This window comes from Vitis vinifera, chromosome 4, assembly GCF_030704535.1.
Source record: "Vitis vinifera cultivar Pinot Noir 40024 chromosome 4, ASM3070453v1".
Lineage (NCBI taxonomy): Eukaryota > Viridiplantae > Streptophyta > Magnoliopsida > Vitales > Vitaceae > Vitis > Vitis vinifera.
In genome coordinates, this window is record NC_081808.1 from 20,413,782 (window position 1) to 20,433,045 (window position 19,264).

The following is a 19,264-nucleotide window of genomic DNA, read 5'->3' on the forward strand; positions in this document are numbered from 1 at the left end:
CTTTTTTCTCTATCATAAATATAAAAAAAAATCATAAAAGATATAATTTTAATTTTTTAACCATTTAATTTTTTGTTGATTAATGCTAAGTGTTTCCCGTTTTATTTGGGAGGGGATTCCGCTAGTTTATTGGTATATAGGACATGTTTATCTTCTTAGTATATGAATAAAATAAGTACATAATCTCCGGTAACAATTGTTAGCATCAGTAAAGATAGAGCAATGATGATATCTGACGGGACAAATAGATAGCAGGTGATGAACCAGAAAATTGAGTTCGGCAAAAACAAAAATAATGAACTCTTAGGAAGACGGGTTCTTTTCTTTTTGTGTTCACATATCCTTATGGAAAAGAAAAACAATTTATGTGCTAATGTTATCCTAAAATTCTCAAAACTTGATTCAAATTAAATTTAGAGTATATTTAATAGTGATTTTAAGAAGTGTTTTCGCATTTCTAATACTTAAGAAATAAAGATTTTCAAGTATTAGAAGGGTTAAAAATACTTCCAACATTCATTGCCTAACACAGTCTTAATAATCCATTATAGATAGTATAATATCAAGAAAATACTAATTAATTTTATTATTGCATGAAATTGGTTAGCGGATAATAGCTGAGGATCGAGAAAAATGAATTCCATTAGGAGCAGAAGAGAGGAAACCATTTCATAGCAGTTCATCTCCTCTCTCCAGACCAACCATCAAAGATGCCCACCATCACCATACTAATAGTAATAATGGTGCTGGAGGGGGATGGTTTTGCATGAAATGGGTGTCTAGAACAACGGACCCAGAAGAGTATAGTACTCTAGAATAGTGTATCATCGTCCTCCCTAAAGTGGGTGTGATAGAGAGACTGATTGGCGATTGTGCAAAACTGATAGAAATTGATTGATCAAGTAAGATTAAGCTGTCTTTCACCAAAAGAGAAGGCTTATAATAATGGGATGAACCCCACAAAAGCCAATGTCAGAGAAAAAGGTAATGGGAGAATGTGAGATAGCTAGAGATTATGGGCAAGTTTTGTCACCGCATTCCAACCTCCGCTTTTGGCCTTTCCTTTACTCAACCAGTCTTCCCACCACCGACCCTTCTTTACCCTTATTTTATACCTATCCATACACTCTTTTGTTTAATATTTTACTCACAATAATTACAATATATATATATATATATATATATATATCGTTTATTTTTATAGCATTTGAATTAGGTTTATGGAAGAATATCCAATTATTGGGAGAACATGGGGATTCAAAGATGCCTCCTCTTGCAAGTCCTTAGCCACTTTGGAATTTCAAAATTCGGAGTGGGATTCCCTATTCTGTCTACATTAATCCACTTGCATTCATAGGCGGCACCAATTGCAAATCCGCGTTGGACGCATTATGCATTCGGCCTCATTTTTAAAATGTTAAAACAATCGTAATTTACTATCATTCTCTACCCCTCTTTTTAGCCTTGGCCGGCCCCTAATATGTGAGAAATAATTAGGGATTGACATAGACAGAGACATAGGAAGGCCACCAATAATATAGGCAACCGTACAAGTAAGGGGATGCTGCCGTATTTGTAGCCCTTGATCCAAGTTATATCATATGAAAGAAGAATGTCTCTTTTGTATTGCCTATTATGTTAATGGCCATTCATAATGAATTAGATTAAAGAAGTAAAAGGAAAAATAGAATAAGTTATTTTCATGGCAAAGCCCTGAAAAGGAGGTCTAAAGGGATAGTCAGGGTTAAAGACGTTTGAGAAGAGGACAAAGGCTTTGGAGGGTGAGAGAATATATGCTTTGTTTAATGTAAGTTTAGGGCAAGAAATCAAGTATTGGGGGACCATGGTCTTCTTGCTTCCCATGCCCACTCCCACACATACTATATTATATTCCTCCATTATCAAATTTTCAGGCTTCACCACATGTATATGCATCTAGTACAGCTTCCTTGTTCACCGTCGCTCAAAGCATCGCAGCAGGCTCGTAGAAGCATTCTCCGGACTTTTCTCTGCTGAGTTCCAAATTCCAATGACAATTTATTTTCCTTAAAGCCTATGGGATTGATTAGTCTCAAAATCATTATTTAATGTAAATAATATTAAATTTGAAAGAAAAGGGTTATATGATGTCATCAAATAAGTAACTAGGAAAATATACCTTTCCCTATGGTTTGTTTGTATCAAATTATATCATCCAGTGGCTGTAGTTTAGTGGTGAGAATTCCACGTTGTGGCCGTGGAGACCTGGGCTCGAATCCCAGCAGCCACATACTTTGAAAGGTTAAAGCCTTTTTCCAACTTACACTAATTCCAAAAATTAATTTTTTTTACACTTTTCAACAAATTAGGTGATGTTTGTTGTGTATTGTTATGACTTTGGAATTTAATTGTTGCTCACATGAGTTATAGTAAAATAACTTTAGACTTGTATAGTGCTTAAGATATTTTATCAAACTATAATAATATAAAAAAAACAAGTAATTAAAACTTTTAATTGAACTAAATCAAATCAAAATAAGTCGATTTAGTTAGTGTTCGGGCATTACGTTTCATTCTATTCATTAACAATTTTATTCATTTTCATTCTTAAGAAGTGATTTAGTAGTTGTTTGATAAATCAATTTAATGACTTAATGTAAGTCATTAAGTAAATTTAAAATGTTTAATAAAATAAGTTAGTATTATAACTTAAAGTAAAAAAATAACTTTAAATATTAATAAAAAAATGATTATTTTTTCTTAGTCTCAAAACTCTTTTAACCTCTTTTACCCATGTTTAATGAAAATATATTTCATAATTATAGCTCTGCATTCATAATATTTTTATAATTATCTCATGTTTTTACAATACTTTAAATATGAATATTTAATAAATAAATTTATTACTTAAGATTAATGAAAATATAAATAATGGTTAAATTATCAGGGTAAATATGTTAATTTAATGATTTAGAATAAAATTTAAGTTAATTTTTTCAAAGAAAAATAAATAATAAGTTTAAGTTGACAATTTAACTTAAAGTCAACCTAAGTAATAAGTTTTATCATATACCCACTTACTCTCCATTGAAGATTTGAAATTGTCAATTCAATTGAATTATAGAGGTAAATCTGAAAAAGTTTGTTAGAGGTTAGTATGTAAAATGGTATAGATTAAATCCATTTTAAAAAATTGAGTAAAAATGTCTTCATTAATTTTTGGGAAGTTGAAATTTTATTTTTTTAAAGAAAATTTCATTTGTAACTTATCCTATCATTCCGTGAACTCTCAAATCTCATGATTTTCATCCCCTCATAATACATGGATAACAATATACATACCAGAAAGTAAGCCTTTAGGATAAGCGGTCAAGTAAATATATGCATCTTGATCTTATATAATGGATTACTAAATTAGAGATCCTGAATTGCATGGTTTTTTTATCACCATAGTTGGTGTGAAGATTTTCTAAGAAACATCTTTTCAATCCTACTAGAATATAAGATTTTCCTTTAGTTAGTATATAAGAACCAAACAAAATTGTTCTTAGGCTACGTTTGGCTGACGGAATAAGATAGATGAGAGATTTTACAAAAAACATATTTTCAATCCTCTAAGTGTTATCCTAGTGGAATATGGGATTTTCCAAAATGTTCTTAGTCTACATTTGGTTGATGGGATATGATAGAATAAGATATGTATATCATAAGATATCACATCCTATCATATACATATCATATTGGATATGATATACATATAATAAGATATGATTTCCAATAAAATAATAATCATATCCTATGTGGATATGATATTTTAAGGTAACATATCTAATGAGATATGCTATTTTATATTATATTTATATTTAATTTGTGAAATGAATAAAAAATAATATGAAATATATATTATTTCCAATGTTTAAAATAAAAATTATATCACATTCAAATATTTTCTATTTAAAAAAAATGAAAATTTTATTATGATTAATAATATTTATGATTAAAATATTTAAACTTTACAATAATTTTTTTTATATTATGTTATTTAATATATAAAAATAATTTATATATCATATATTAATATTATTTTATAAATATTTTTTTTAGTTTTTCATTTTTAATCATAAATTTAATTTATAATAAAAAATAATAATTTGTAAAATGAGGATATTAAAAATTAAAAGAATTGATAAAAAATAAAAAAATTGATACACGGGATATGTATATCTCATCTCTTACCATGGGATTTATATATTTCATCACTTATCCTATTCCATATTTGATTGAACATGAGATAAAGTAAATGATGAGATAACTTATCATATCTCATTACTGATATAATATAATATCCCCTCTCTTATCACATCTCTGATCAATCAACCATGACCTTAGGTTATTAAGATTGATTAGATTTTATTACTCAAAAATCAAACTAGTTATACATACCTTAATATTAGGTTGTGAAATATATTTATTTAATTTAGTGTAAATAATAATAAAAAACCATATATTTAAACACCTTTTCAAATGTTTTAATAAGTATTTTAATGTTGTAATATTTGTATTTAAAAAAAAACATTTAACACATTTTGATAGTATAATATTTAGAACCAGTTTAATAGTGATTTTATATCAAGATGGTATCCAATAAAACTAAAACTTTGGTAGTTATTAGCTTAAAATGACTAATTAATGTAATTTTATTAAAATTTATATTTAAAATTTTTTATTTAATTTTTTATTTTTCAAAATATTAAAATTATTTAATTTATACCTATTTGCCAGAAAAAAAAAAAAATCACTTGTATCATTGTATTAAATAATTAGCTTGTAAAAAAGAGTCCAAATAGAAATCGATAAATTCACCTTCATAAAAGTGAATTAAAGGGAAAGTAAATTAGTAATGATGGATGTGGAAGAAGTTAATACGGAATTAAGATTTAGGGTTAGGGGCATTCATTATTTTGAATTTTTTTTTAAAAAAAATTCTAAATTGCTTTTTGATTTAAAACAATATTAATAAATTAATTTATTAAATGGCGTGGTACTTTTTGATAATACAAGTCCATTTTAATGAATTGGACACAGCATGATTTAGGTGGCTGCCGAACAAAGGCAAAAAAAAACATGGAAGGAAAAATGAAAAGAGGCGTTAGGGATGATGAGCAGCACTCAGCAGTAGAGCACATGAGAAATTGGGTAAGGAGGGAGAGCCGGCCATCGAATAGGGCGCTTCCACGTGGCATGAGAGCTTGCTTATGATTCGGGAAAAGCGAGCATTCATGGAATGTTTCTTCGAAACATTCACGACAATGATGAATTAAAAGTGAAGCAAAGTCCCATATCTTCACTCCTCCAATCATTTAAGCAACTCCCCGCACCCCAGCTGGCTTCCCTCGCCTTCCCACTATCATCTTCCTTCCTTACTAAATCCACGGTCCCATCGCTCATGCCACCGCCTCAATTTCAACCTACCCCACAACCATCAACTAGGAAATCATGTGTTCATTTTATATATATATTTTCTATTTTTAATTTTTTAAAATAAAAAATAATTTATCTTATTATTTCAAAAAATCAATTTTTAAAATTTGAGATAATAAATTTTGTTTGATATTTCAAAATTTTAAAATTATTATTTTTCAATATAAGAATCTAAAATTTTTTGTAGATATATTTTATTTTTACTTATTTAATATATTGTGAATATAAATTTTGTTCAGGAAAATGGCAAGAAAATGACGAAATTAGGTATTTTTTTAAATGTGGGCCGAGGTGAGGGGATAGGACCGTATCAGTCAAATATAGCAACTTTCTAAATTTCAACAACCAACGGCATAAGAGGCGTGAGCCGAGCTAACATGAGCCGATGATGGGCGGCGTGCGATTTGTGAGTTTGTGCATGAATATGGCGATATTTCTTAAACAATTAGAGATCCGTTGTTGTCGTTCGTGGAACCAACGCCGTGGGGTGTAATGCGCCACCCCCAACCCCGTATTTATCTTTCTATCAGACTCTATCTGCTTTAGCTCGTTACTCCGATCACGACAAGATAACGAATCCCAATTTGAAAAAGATATCCCAATCTGTAAGAGATCTCACAGCTCTCCTCTCTGTAGATAAGGGAGATGTCTGGTTGTTTTCCCGTCTTCAGATCCTTAAATAACTTCGGCGGATATTCGTTGGGGTTAGGGTTTTGATTTCTAAGGAAACAGTGGTTTTCAGAGCGAATTCCAGAGTTTGTGGTTATTGTTTTTGATGGAGAGAAAATTTGAGCTTGGTTTGAATGTTTTGGGCGAAGAATCCGGAGCAAGCTAAAGAGTTTTTTCTTTGAATTCGAGGGAATCTGTGTGCGTCGAAGCTTGAGTTGAGAGAAATTCAAAAATTCAAGAAAGAAAATCGCGGTGAAAGATCTAGAATTCGTGGTTACAAGGCTTTTATCATTCGGAATTGAGGTTTTTTTGTGCTGGAATAAGTTAAAAGTTGAATGAGTGGTGAGAGATTGTGAAAAAAAGCGAAGGAAGAAAGTGAAGAGAATAACATAAAATCGAAGAAGAGAATCGCAGAAGATTGAAGCGAAGAGGTTGAAGTGTTTCTTTAAAAGATTGCATTAGTACTGCGGCAAGTAAGGATAGATTCTAAGCGCTTTTTGTATAATTTTTAAATCCTGTATCTTGTTTTGCATAGCTATCAATATCACTGCCTGTCTCACTCACTTTCTCAATTGGTTCCCTGCTGCAAAGTTAAACTGCTGTTTCCTGTAGGTAGAGTTAATTAGAGTTATTCGTGTTGTTATTAGCTTTTGCTCCATGAGATTTCCATTTATTACGGAATCAATTGTTCATTATTTCATGGATCTGGAAGAATTTAGTGCGTTCTTCTATTGTTTAACTCTTTCTTTCTTTCTTTCTTTCTTTCTTTTTCCTTTTTCAAATGCAGCAATATGTTCAGTGTTGTGATTTTGAAAAACTATTTTTAAGAATTTTCCTTAAAGGACTTTTTTTTTTCTTTTAATACATCAAACAACAACACGTCCGTTGTCAAAAATTCAATGATTTCAGTTTTGATGTCTTTGGGAAATTTTAACGAGTTCTAAAACACAAACCAAACGGACCCTTATGTTCTTTCATGTTCTGTTTCTCAGGGAAATGGCCACTCGAGTTGAGCCTCCAAATGGGTTTAGGTCACAAGGGAAGCATTATTACACAATGTGGCAAACATTGTTCGAAATTGATACGAAGTATGTTCCAATCAAACCCATAGGTCGAGGATCCTATGGTGTAGTGTGCTCTTCCGTAAACATGGAAACAAATGAGAAAGTTGCAATCAAGAAGATCAATAATGTATTTGAGAACCGTGTTGATGCTCTGAGAACACTGAGGGAGTTGAAGCTTCTTCGACACATTCAGCATGAGAATGTGATTGCTTTGAAGGATGTGATGATGCCTACCCATCAGACAAGTTTCAAAGATGTCTATCTAGTATACGAACTGATGGATACGGATCTGCATCATATTATCAAGTCCCCGCAGCCACTTGTGAATGAACACTGCAAATATTTCATCTTTCAGGTATTAAATTCTCTCAAACAATGAATGAATCTTCATCTGTTGTCTAGTTTTCACAACAGGTCAATACAAATGTGGTACTGAAAGAAAAAAAATCTACATCTTTGCTCTTGTGTTTCACTCAAGAATTAATATTTGATTCAATGCCTCTAAGTTGCTGGATTTGTGCTCTCTTCTTTGATGAAGTGATGCTGCCTTGGTACCATGTGAGTTTATGATATTGGCATTTGTATCCTAACTATCATTACATTTAAAACTAACATGTTCACAACCAGACTAATTACTGCGAGTTATAAACATACCTTGGCACTGAACAGGCATTTAGTGGTGAATACGATCAATTTGGATAAGACATGATATATATCTTTTTATGATTACAGTGTTACAAACATATGCAAAATTTGTGTCGGTCATAAAGTGGCATTTATTAGATATCTATCAACCTTTAGCTGGCATTATATTAGGTTTAGGTATATTTAACGTGCATATGTAAACATTAGATCAGTACAGAGTAGTTTATGCGCTACTTCTAAGTTCATGGACAAATAATGAATTGTGACAATTGATTCCAGTTTGTATTTGGATTTTTTTTTTCCTGCGGTATTTTACATGTCAAATAAATACAGCTTTAATTAAGATCATTATTCAAATTTTTTTTTCCCAGTTTTCTTTTGTTTTTGTTGATTTTTTGGCCCTTCATGAGTTCTGTTGCATCAATGTGTAGAACCTGGTTGCCTGGGATACTCCTGTATTTCATCTGGTTGATCTAATTTTGAGCTTTAGAAAAATTAAACATCTTTGGGTGTGGTTGAAAGGTAAAACTAGATACATAAAATCACTATGCATACTGTAGTGTGACAATCAAGCATTATTCAGTCAAATTGATGTGCCTCTTTGGTTCACCTTTTATGGTTCAATATTATTGTTAATCACTGGGTGCCACTCCAGGATGGCATGATATCCGTTTCACCAAAAAGCAAGGGCCTTTGGTAATTTACTTATTTTCTTTCCTATTTAAATGACAAGTGCCCCTTTGTCCCCTGTTGTGGCTTCCTGTGACTGTGAGCCGAAATAGATTGTGAACTGTGGACTGAGGAATTTACGAAATTGTGTACTAAAAGGTAAATGATTCTGTGCCATGCGAAGCAACTCTCATACACCCGCCATTCAAAATTTTTGAACTGCATGGAACATGGTGTGTTTTGGAAAATATCAGGCAAGATTCCTCTGTTTTACAGTACAATATGGATACTGTCATTGTTAATCTTGACAGTTAGTGACAATGAGGTTGGCTGCAAATAGAGAGAACTGTTGTTCCATTTCTTGAAGAAAAGTTCCCTATCTAGGGAATGATGTCTGCAGTATCATGTCATGCCTTGCATGACTAGAAAACTTTTGCACATGGTGCAAAGAGATCAAGTGTTCTTGCATCTTTCGAACAAGTTTCATGGACTCCTTAGCTGGGGAGGCTTTTAAAATGATCTAGGGAGCCTCTCCCTAGACTTGTGTAATTCCATTACAACAACTAATAGAAATATCCAATTTTATTGATCTGTCTTAAATATTGAAACTCGCTCATGTTAAATGTCACCTTTAAAAATATTTTTCTATTGCAACGTTTCTTGTTGATTCATCCTATTGCTATATATGCGTATATATATTAATTATGTGGCTTGAGTCGGTCCCATTTTTTTGCTTTTGTTTAAACCTATAACAACATGCTGTAAATGTCGAGAACATGCAAAATTTTATCTCTGGTACACAGTTACCTGTTGAATTTTTGAGATACTTCAGCTTGAAATATGGTACTTTCCTTAAAGTACCCCTCCCCCCTTTTACTTTAATGCCCTCTTGCTTGTGGCTAATCTTGCATTACGCAATGCAGTTGCTTCGAGGGTTGAAGTATCTCCACTCGGCAAATATCCTTCACCGTGACTTGAAGCCTGGGAACCTCCTTGTGAATGCAAATTGTGACCTGAAGATTTGTGATTTTGGGCTGGCAAGAACCAGCAAAGACAATGGCCAATTCATGACTGAGTATGTTGTCACCCGCTGGTACCGTGCACCAGAGCTTCTCCTCTGCTGTGACAATTATGGAACCTCTATTGATGTGTGGTCTGTAGGATGCATATTTGCAGAGATTCTTGGCCGGGAACCAATATTCCCTGGAACTGAGTGCCTCAACCAGCTTAAACTAATTATCAATGTTCTTGGCACCCAGCATGAAGCTGATCTTCAATTCATTGATAATCCAAAGGCCAGGAAGTATATCAAATCACTCCCATATTTTAGAGGGGTTCACTTTTCTCATCTTTACCCCAGGGCTGACCCTTTAGCTATTGATTTGTTGCGGAGAATGCTTGTGTTCGATCCAACCAAGAGAATTACAGTTACAGAGGCACTTCAACATCCATATCTATCAAATCTGTATGATCCAAGCTGCAACCCTTCTGCCCAGGTCTCAATCAATCTTGACATAGATGAAAACTTGCAGGTGCGGATGATTAGGGAGATGATGTGGAGAGAAATGCTTCATTACCATCCTGAAGCTGTTTGTTCTCATGCCTAGACATGCCTGGTAAAGCCTCATCTAGCTGTTTTGCATTGGAAATGCTGTAAAATGAGTTCCAACTATTCAGCAGAGAAGCATCCATTCTAGTGTTGTGCTGTTATCACTTGTTGTTTTCAGGAAGATTTTGTTTAATGTTTATTAGCTTCAATTGTCTACATGGTATGCAGCCTCTTGTAGCTTGTAAATAGGCAAGTTGATGCATTCCAGGCAACACGGTCTATTCTCTTGTATATTCATTATGCATCTAGGTCAAAACCAAAGTTGGGCCAGGCGGCTCAAGTCTTTGCCTAATAAGTAACACCTGTGCAGATAGCTGTTCACTTTTGGTATCATTGCATTCTCCACTTCATGGGCGATTCAAACATATTTCCTTGTTAACATAGCCACCAAACTGTACGGTCATCGCAAGAACAATAAATGTATTCAGTTTTCAAGCCTGTGGTGTTTAGAACTGATGGTTTATTTCTTGAACGGTTTAAACTTTTTGCCTGAACTTTTAATACTAGTGACGGCTTAATATAATATCAACTTTTTGTTGCATTTGGTACAATATCGGGGGCACTGGCGGAGCTAACTAAGGACCAGAGAGGCACATCACGCCCCACCCCACCCCCCCAATCTTAAACTTAAAGGGAAAGACTGTTTTCCACGCCCCCTCCAAAAAAAAAATTGCAATAGGGGTTTTGAACATCTTCTGCTTAAAGGGAAAAACTGTCTTCCACTGCATTATACACCATTGCCCTTCTTTTTATGCCCCCTTGAAATAATTCCCCTATTTATACCCCTCCTAGAGCACCTTAAAATTTTTGTCTTTCAAGTATAACAAAGTTAAAAACATTTTATAAAATTACTATCAAATGTGTTTTTAATATTATAAGGTTAAAATATTTTTATTTTTATGTATTGGTGATTATTTTTCATGGCCATCGTCAAAATTTTAATTTTAAATAACAAAAAATATTGTTAAGGGACTTATTGCAATGCTATCGGAGACATGTTGCAATTATAATGAGGACTAGTTTTTTACCAGTGGCAAATCAGTCGATATTTTAAATCTACACAATGTATGAGACCTTCAATGACACCTAGAATTTGCTAAATATTCCTTTGTACTATTATGAATGATATAGTGCAATTTGAAATATATATATACATACATATATATAAAGGTCAAGGACTTCAAATCATTGCTCTCATTGAAGTCTATTGGTGGTTTAGTGTTGTGTGGGTTGTCATAAACATTCAACAACCAAAAATGAGTGTCATAAAGAAATATTTCTAAGTAACAATATTAATTCTGGATGTCATCGAGAAATTGATTCGACCTCCAATTATTTCACAACATTCTTCCGAATAATTAATTTAATATTTAATTAAAACAATAAATTTGCTGGTTTGATTCCACATTTTGTACGAAGGAATGGCCAACCCAAGAGGGCCACCAACCCAACTCTGGTGTGGGGACCACTTAGGCAGAGAGGCTGTCCAATTCACTGTTGGGCTTTTGAGTAGTGCGCCCGCCCAAAATCACAGGTCAAGCACTAGCATAATTTGCAACAAGTAGTGGAAAGCTCCCCAGCAAGCCACTTGCAAAATGTGATGGCCTAGAGATGCGAGCTTTTGCTTAGCTGGGCTAGCAGTAGCAGCCAGCGGAAGTATTCTATTCCCTGTTTGGAAGCAAAGTCCATGAGTTGGCTTGTCACTGAGCCAATTGCCAGTTATCAAATCCTATGCCAAACTACTGAGATCATAACATAATTATAAAAACATCCAAAGCACCAATATTACCATAAAACAAATAATTTTAAGTACCTCTTCGTGACCCGAAAGCTTATACAATATTAAACGTTGATATCCGGGAGAGTCTATGAGAAGCTTCCAGGCTTCCAGCCACCACCCATTGTCTCTCAAAGAAACAGATGAATGAAAAAATAAGATGAAACTTTCGTTAATTTCTTTTGTAAATTAAGCAGTCAAAAGCTTTTGGGAATCTTGAGATCAGCTTCTAGGTAGATTCCTTATAAGCTAAAGCTTCAAAATAAGCATATGCTTTTCATGTTCACTAAATACTTTAAAGTTAACAGATTAAGTAGCCAAGTTTGAATGCTTTTGGCCGCCTTCTCTTCCTAAACCAAAAGCTTAATTTGAATGAAATAATGTGATGAATAGGTATACGTGACGATCCAGTTTCAATCGTATAAATATTGTCCATTTTAGACTCAAAAGGATCCTTACAATTTTAAAATATATATACATAATTAAAAGAAGTTTATACTTAGATAGCGTAAAAAATTCTTCTTTATCTGATTTGAGATACCACAATTTTATAGGCATGCTTTAAAGTCGTAAGGGCCTCTTTTACCGCAAAGCGAATAATATTTAGTTATATAATTGGGTGTGGGTCATTACAAATGATATTAGAGTCGATCTTCAACCTCGGTATGAGGGTTTGTTTGGCTCCATAACAAATATCTGTTTGTTTGGTCCCACAATCTTATGGGACATAGCAAGGACGTTGTGTCTATATGGAGTGTGTTTATGATATTCTACATTGGATATGAAAGAAAGTTATTAATATTATATAAGTATGAACTTCTCTTAATCATGTAAACACATTTTAAAATCGTGAGAGTTCCTTAATCTCAAAGCGGACAATATTTATACGGTTAGGTGTTATCAGAGCCGATCCTAATGTAGGGATTTGTTTAACTCAATAGGAAGTGTTTGTTTATTTGCATAATGAAAAAGTTTTTGACATTACGTAAGTAAGAGCACCTCTTAACCTGTAGATGCCTTGATACTATGTGACTATGAGTCTCTTTTAATCTCGTAGATGTGTTTTAAAACTGTGACGACTTCTTTGGGTTCAGAACGAAAAATATATACACGGTTAGGTGATTGTTAATAGTATACATGCACCTAATATAATTAAGCTTACAGCAGATCGACATGCAAGCATAGATATGGTTTAAGTCTGCTGGCAGTGCGATATTCTGGGTCGGTGGTTTCTTTCTAGTCCCAACTGCCCAGGTCCATATCTTAGCAGCAAAGCAAGGTACTGGACCATATAAAGTAATACAAAACCTAGCTAGAAATATTGAAGTACAAGATTCAACCGCCAATGGATGGTTGGTTCCTTCACAGAATTGCTCATCTTACTCTACTACGTTTAGTCCCCTGTTATAGACTACTGCTGCATGCATGGCTTTTGAAAGTGATGGAGGAATCTTTGCTTTTGGGACATGGATCTCTCTCACATATAGCTCGTGGGTGGCTTAAAGCCCTGTGGTGACGATCATGACCCGTAAAGTGTCCCATACACATCTTACCCTGGTGGAAACTGGAAAGTGCTGCAGTGGAGAAGACTAAGGGAGGAAAATGATGGATATTTACTTGATAAACTATATTAAGAAATTGGAGCACATTATATTGAATGCAGTTGAATTTTCTCTTTTGGAATCAAATGGTTTTGAATCCGCCATATTTTTTAAAATGTAAATACTTTCTTGGGGGGTAAATAATGTGAGGCGAGCCCACGACGTGCAGTCATCGATCTCTCTATCAAGAGGCCGCCAGCATGGTCCCTTTTCCTTTGTCAGTGTGCGTAGGTGGGTTAAAATATATTGGGATGCTAGAGGAGTAACCCTAAAAGAAAAGGCCACAGGAAAGGAAAAGAGACGAATATTTATCCTCTTGCTGCTTTAGTGAGGTCAGATTGCAACTTTTAGCAAACAAAAGAAACACTACCCTATTTTTAACTCAGAATGCTTGTGTACTATATATATATATATGTCCACAGAGAAAGAACACCCACTTGAGATCTTGCTCAAACCAGCCTAAAAATAATAAGTAAATCCTTGGCAAAGTTGAATGAACATTGACCCTAGAAAGAGACCCACTATCACCCCACCCCTCTTGCTGTCCTTTTTGACCGTCCGGCTCAAAGCAATCCAAGATGACAATTAAGAAAATACAGTAGAACCCTACCATAGAATACTGTGACCCGTCTCCTCAATTATTCCACCCCCAGCTGTGAAGGCAGTCGAGATAAACCCTAAAAACTGTGGAAAACATTAGAGTACAACAAATAATGCAGTGCCTGTGGAAAACCCTAGAAACAACAAAACTTCAATCCTCAAAGAATACGAGTGGGGCTAAGTAAAATCTTCAAAATTTAGAGCGATGTCTTGTCTAGTGTTTTGTTTTTTTGACGGTTCACATAACATTCACCTTACTCCCAATCTGCTACTTCACAAAGGACCAAGAAGCTTGTAACTAAGGAATTGTCTAAAGTATTTGTGTCAATATAACCCAGTTCTGCTCGTAATTCCCAATCAACCTCTATTCACTTTTTTAAATTAATGGTCATGATCAACATGGATAATTGATTTCCCACTAGAGTAAAAATCTGTGGCAAAAAGTTCATATGAAGTATTAGATACTGTACACAAGCTCAAATATATTCTTTTTCTTGGTGTTAGTTATGTTCAGTACTGTTCTTTCCCTTTCCTTCATGCTGTTACCATTGTTTTTTCTTATATATGCATGAGAGTTGTACAGGATTCCCTTCTATTTTCAAAGCCAAACAGATACCAACCACTATGTTAGGCAATTTGATTCAGTTCTCGTAAAAGAGATGCAGCCCAACAGCAGCATGCGCAACAGTAGTTTCATTTTTCTAAGGTGGGGTTCCCTCATAACTTCTTTTTCCTAATGTGTGACTATTCAATTTTGTCATGGTTTCTAAAGCTTTTGCGGTTCAATTCAGATCTGAGATTCCTTGCTCCAGCTCATTTGCCACTGTGATCCTGAAAGAGATGCCCCAGTCAACACCAACACATCACATATGCATGAATCAAAATAAAGTTTCCAATTTTTTAAAACTTTCTAGCATCTTTTGCAAAATATATATAGTTCGTTGGCATTGAAAATATAACTATTTTGAATAATTCTTTCACACACAAAATATTGAATTTGTCCTTCATATTGATCTTTATGCCATTTTCTAAAAGCATTGATTGAATATTGGAAAAGGGTGAAAGATATTGCCCTAAATCATAGATTTATACACCAGTTTCTTTTACTTGGACATGTACTTTTGTTTCCTATCCTGTGAATATGATTCCTCTGGCAATGAAAATGGATTTGGATGTTTTATGCACTCAAGGGCTTTCTTTGGTTTTACATTTTTGCTTAAATAAGGAAAAAAATAAGAGGAAAAGTAAAAGGAGCACACTTAAATAGAGATAACCCCATCTAAGCACACAGCATCCTGACAACGAATATGCTATGGGTTTGTGGAGATTATTGGAATCTCCATTATCACTAATCCTATTTTTAGAAAAGAAAAAAAAAGTGAAAAAGGAAAAACCATAAAGGAGGGCTTGGTATAATGGTTGATGCATCAAGCCCTTATTCAACTTTTAGTTTTGTGTAATCATGCACTGAAATTTAGGTTGCAAATTTGTCAAATAAATATCTTACAGATTGAGGGCACATCCTCTCGTATGAAGGTGTGGGGAGCATAGTAAAAATAATCAATTTTCCAATCAACCGATCTAGAAATCATGAGATATGGTCCTATCATACCAATTAAAACAAAAAACCAAAGAAAAGGATTGGGCTCTGGGATATAATTCTGAAGGTTGAAGTAGGTAAGGATACAGCTTCAATATTACACTGGGAATGGAGGGGCGCAAGAGAGGGCCACAGAGCCAATTCCAATTGGGACCCCAGCTCCAAAGTCTGACATGATTGCATGTGATATTGTACCGCACACATATTATACAAAGATCCAGTACTGCTCTTCCTCTCACCTTTTCCTTGAAATTTGTGGTGTCTTCCTCAATCATGGCGTCCTCTTCCACACACTGCTATTCCACCCTTGCCTCCCCCAGAACCCCCTTAATTATTATTTTTAACTTCCAAGTACAATATTTGAACAGTGCCAGTAACAATCCCCTTTCAGTTTCGTTGCAACTTACAGGTGGCAGTACCGTAGCAGTGACTGGAGGAGCACGAGAGGCCACAAGCAGCAGTCTGCTCACTGCTTACACACACCGCTCATATGTAAACCCCAGCTGGCCGCCCATACGTGGAATCCGAGGACAACAAGAACTCCTCCACATTAATCATATAGTACTTATAAAATAAACAGCTTAGTAGTGGCAAATTAAACATGGGTTCTTCCTCCCAACAAACGAATCCTGTGATCTGCCACTTTGAGCCACTTGATTTGTAATCTTGCTTTTTCTTTTTTTTGGGGCCTTTTTGTCAAGTCTCAATGATATAAAATTTTCACACAAGGTGGGTCATGGGTGCCCATACATTTCCCTGTAGAAAAGCATATGATAAGTGGTGTCCTTTTATATATGTATATGCATGGTGCATGTGCCCATTGATATATAAGCAATGGAAATAATAAGTTAGGTGCATGGTATTCCACCAACTGCGTTTCCAGTAAATAAAGATATATTATAGCTTTTGAAATTGCTATTCTCTTGCAATTATCAAACCGTAAGCTGTAATAATCATGCTATAATGTCAAAACGACGACGTTCTATGCATATGCGTAGAGTATATTTTTAGTTCACGTAACTCAGCTCTCCAGACCCCTTCTAGATGGAAGAAAAAGACCGTCAAGACAAAATTCCAAAAGCTTACACTTTTTTAAAATAATAAAAATAACAATTTTTAATTTATTTTCTTCCTTTCCAATGGGCTGGCCTGGTCTATAAATTCCAGTATTAAGAGCCACATAAACCTCTTCCACTTTCTTCTCGTCTTCCTTGTAGAATTTGAGGGTCTCCCTGCTCTTTTTCTGGCTCTCTCCAGATACTTTGCCAGATCGAGGTTCTGAAGCTCTTGTGTTTGAGATTCGCTCTCTGTTGTATTCTTAATTCATGATTAACATTTGGTTACTGATGTTTGAGATTCATGTCTCCAGTACTCAGTGAAGTTCTCCGTTCTGGGTTTATGATAAACTCTACCCTCAGACGCAGGACCCACTTAGTTCAGTCCTTCTCTGTTGTCTTCCTCTACTGGTTCTATGTTTTTTCATGAATCACTGATCGTCTTTCTTGGCCTTTTTATTTTCAATTTTCTTCCTAATCCGTGAACAGTTATACTAACACCATCTGGGTCCTGTGGACCTGTGCCTGTTCTTGTTCAAGCATAGTCCACCCACAAAAAATCTAGGTCTTTTTTAGCTTATTGATTTTCTTTTCTTCTGAGCCTGCATATTATGGGTTCTTCTAGTGGAGCTTCTTCAGAGTCCAGCCAACTTCAACACTCAGGTTCCGAAGAGGATCTCCGGCAAATTATGGATCAAAGGAAGCGGAAAAGAATGCTTTCGAATCGCGAATCAGCGAGGCGATCGCGGATGCGTAAACAAAAGCATCTGGATGACATGATGGCCCAAATGGTTCATCTCAGGAAGGAGAACAACCGCATCCTCACAACCATGAACGTCACCACACAGTTCCATATGAACGTTGAGGCTGAGAATGCTATTCTGAGAGCTCAGATGGCTGAGCTTACCCTCCGATTACAGACTCTCAATGAAATCATGGACTACCTCAACTCAAGCAACGTCCCCTTTGGAACTGAATATCAGGGTACCCAGATAGCTGATGAATGCTTTATGAATATTCCATGGGTTCCCCCCTTCATCAATCAACCCATCATGGCTTCTGCAGACGGCATGTTCATGTACTGAAATTCATAGATCAATCTTGAGTAACTTTATTGTAATTTTGCTAGTGGGTGCATGTTCCTTCAGATTCTCAATAAGTAGTCAGGAAAAAAAAAAGGGTCTTCGTTTGTAAAATAGGCGGTCATAAATATGAGTCCAGCTAAGAGCTAAATGTATGCAAGTTGTCATTCTGCAATTTTTATTACCAATAAAAAGAACACTTTAGAAGGGTGTTTTTGATGTATGCATGAATGTGGTTGTAGCAATGTTTATTATATAGAGTTACAATCACCAAATGAACGGTTATTATTGTTGAGCATATATAAAAAGGTAAGAATATATATATAATACCATCATTATTGGCCATGCATGGCTTCCCATATTGGACCTCCCTCAAAATTAATATTATTTCTGGATGGTGGTGGTCTTTTGTTTGATGAGGTGAGCTCTTTGGACATAAAGAGTATTATATACCAAAGTAATGAAATCAAACATGGATGGGCTATTGACAATCAGAGGATAAAACAAAATCCAACTCCTAAATAATTAGGCCTAAAGAACTTCAAGAATATGTGGGTCTAGAGTCATTGATTGTGTCATGGTTTTTGTTTGGTAATACAATCATGTTGCAAACCATGCCTCAGAAACCCTACCCAATTCTCATGAATCATTCAGTGTGTTTCAGTGGATGTCAATTCTTGACCCATCAATCATACCGAGCTTAAGGGTCGACCTCTTTGATGATTGCTTGATTTTTAGTACTAGAATGATTTGGGTGTTGTTCTTGAGGTAGGTGCTTGTGCATTTCCTGAGCCCCATCTCACCTAGATTGAAATGATCTCTAAAATAATCAGAGATTCCTCATTGAATTCAGAGAGTCACTCGTCTCTTCAGGCCCCATATTTCTTCAATAAATTACAAGTATTGCAAAGAGACAACCACTATGGCATTTTGGTCACCACATGATGATTAGATTATACCTTTTTTAATGCCTGATACATTTAACTTTACTGCATAAAATATACCCACCAGAGAATTAACCATAGTAATTTGACTTGAGGTTGGAAAGGAGGGCTCCCGGAAAAATTGATATTCAAATCATGATTGAGTCCACAAGGTTTTGTGATTTGTACTGCAAGTAGAATTTGACACGCCTTAAAGAGCCCGGATTTTGAACATAATATAAAATTAAGCACCTAGATTATGAATATAATCTAGATTAAGAACCTCATATTCTAACCGTATGTGCTTTGGTCTAAAGGAAATGGAATGAAGAAGTGGGACTGATTGGGTGAAGTGATCTCTTCTTGAACCATGTTGTGACTTGTGCAAGAGTAGACAAGGAAGATGAGATCACTGATTAGTAATTACCATGTCCATGTCCTTCAATCCCTATTATATTTGCCTGCATTCAATCAAGATATAATTAAATACGGCTAAAGAGGGATGATGAA

The 19,264-nt window shown here is 34.7% G+C and overlaps 2 protein-coding genes and 1 non-coding gene across 3 annotated transcripts; all 3 read left to right on the forward strand.

Annotated features, from left to right (window-relative positions):
* The first annotated feature begins 2,197 nt into the window (after nt 1-2,197).
* Nucleotides 2,198-2,269, forward strand: TRNAH-GUG (transfer RNA histidin (anticodon GUG)). Its single transcript has one exon. It is a non-coding gene; the product is annotated as a tRNA-His (tRNA).
* Nucleotides 2,270-5,268: 2,999 nt separating this feature from the next.
* On the forward strand, nt 5,269-10,551 carry LOC100242068 (mitogen-activated protein kinase 7). The gene is made up of 3 exons (XM_002276122.4): nt 5,269-6,602; nt 7,122-7,548; nt 9,431-10,551. The coding sequence occupies exons 2-3, from the start codon at nt 7,126-7,128 to the stop codon at nt 10,112-10,114; spliced, it is 1,107 nt and encodes a 368-aa protein (XP_002276158.1). The 5' UTR covers nt 5,269-6,602; nt 7,122-7,125; the 3' UTR covers nt 10,115-10,551.
* A 6,310-nt stretch (nt 10,552-16,861) lies between these two features.
* On the forward strand, nt 16,862-18,054 carry LOC100247207 (bZIP transcription factor 44). The gene has a single exon (XM_002276043.3). It carries the CDS (start codon nt 17,361-17,363, stop codon nt 17,832-17,834), a length of 474 nt encoding a protein of 157 aa, XP_002276079.3. The 5' UTR covers nt 16,862-17,360; the 3' UTR covers nt 17,835-18,054.
* The last annotated feature ends 1,210 nt before the right edge of the window (nt 18,055-19,264 follow it).

Excerpts from the sequence above, each read along its gene's own strand:
- LOC100242068 (XM_002276122.4), top strand. The coding sequence starts at position 7,126 with ATGGCCACTCGAGTTGAGCCTCCAAATGGGTTTAGGTCACAAGGGAAG. Across the intron at positions 7,549-9,430 it reads GCAAATATTTCATCTTTCAG|TTGCTTCGAGGGTTGAAGTA; the intron begins GTATTAAATTCT and ends TACGCAATGCAG.
- LOC100247207 (XM_002276043.3), top strand. The coding sequence starts at position 17,361 with ATGGGTTCTTCTAGTGGAGCTTCTTCAGAGTCCAGCCAACTTCAACAC.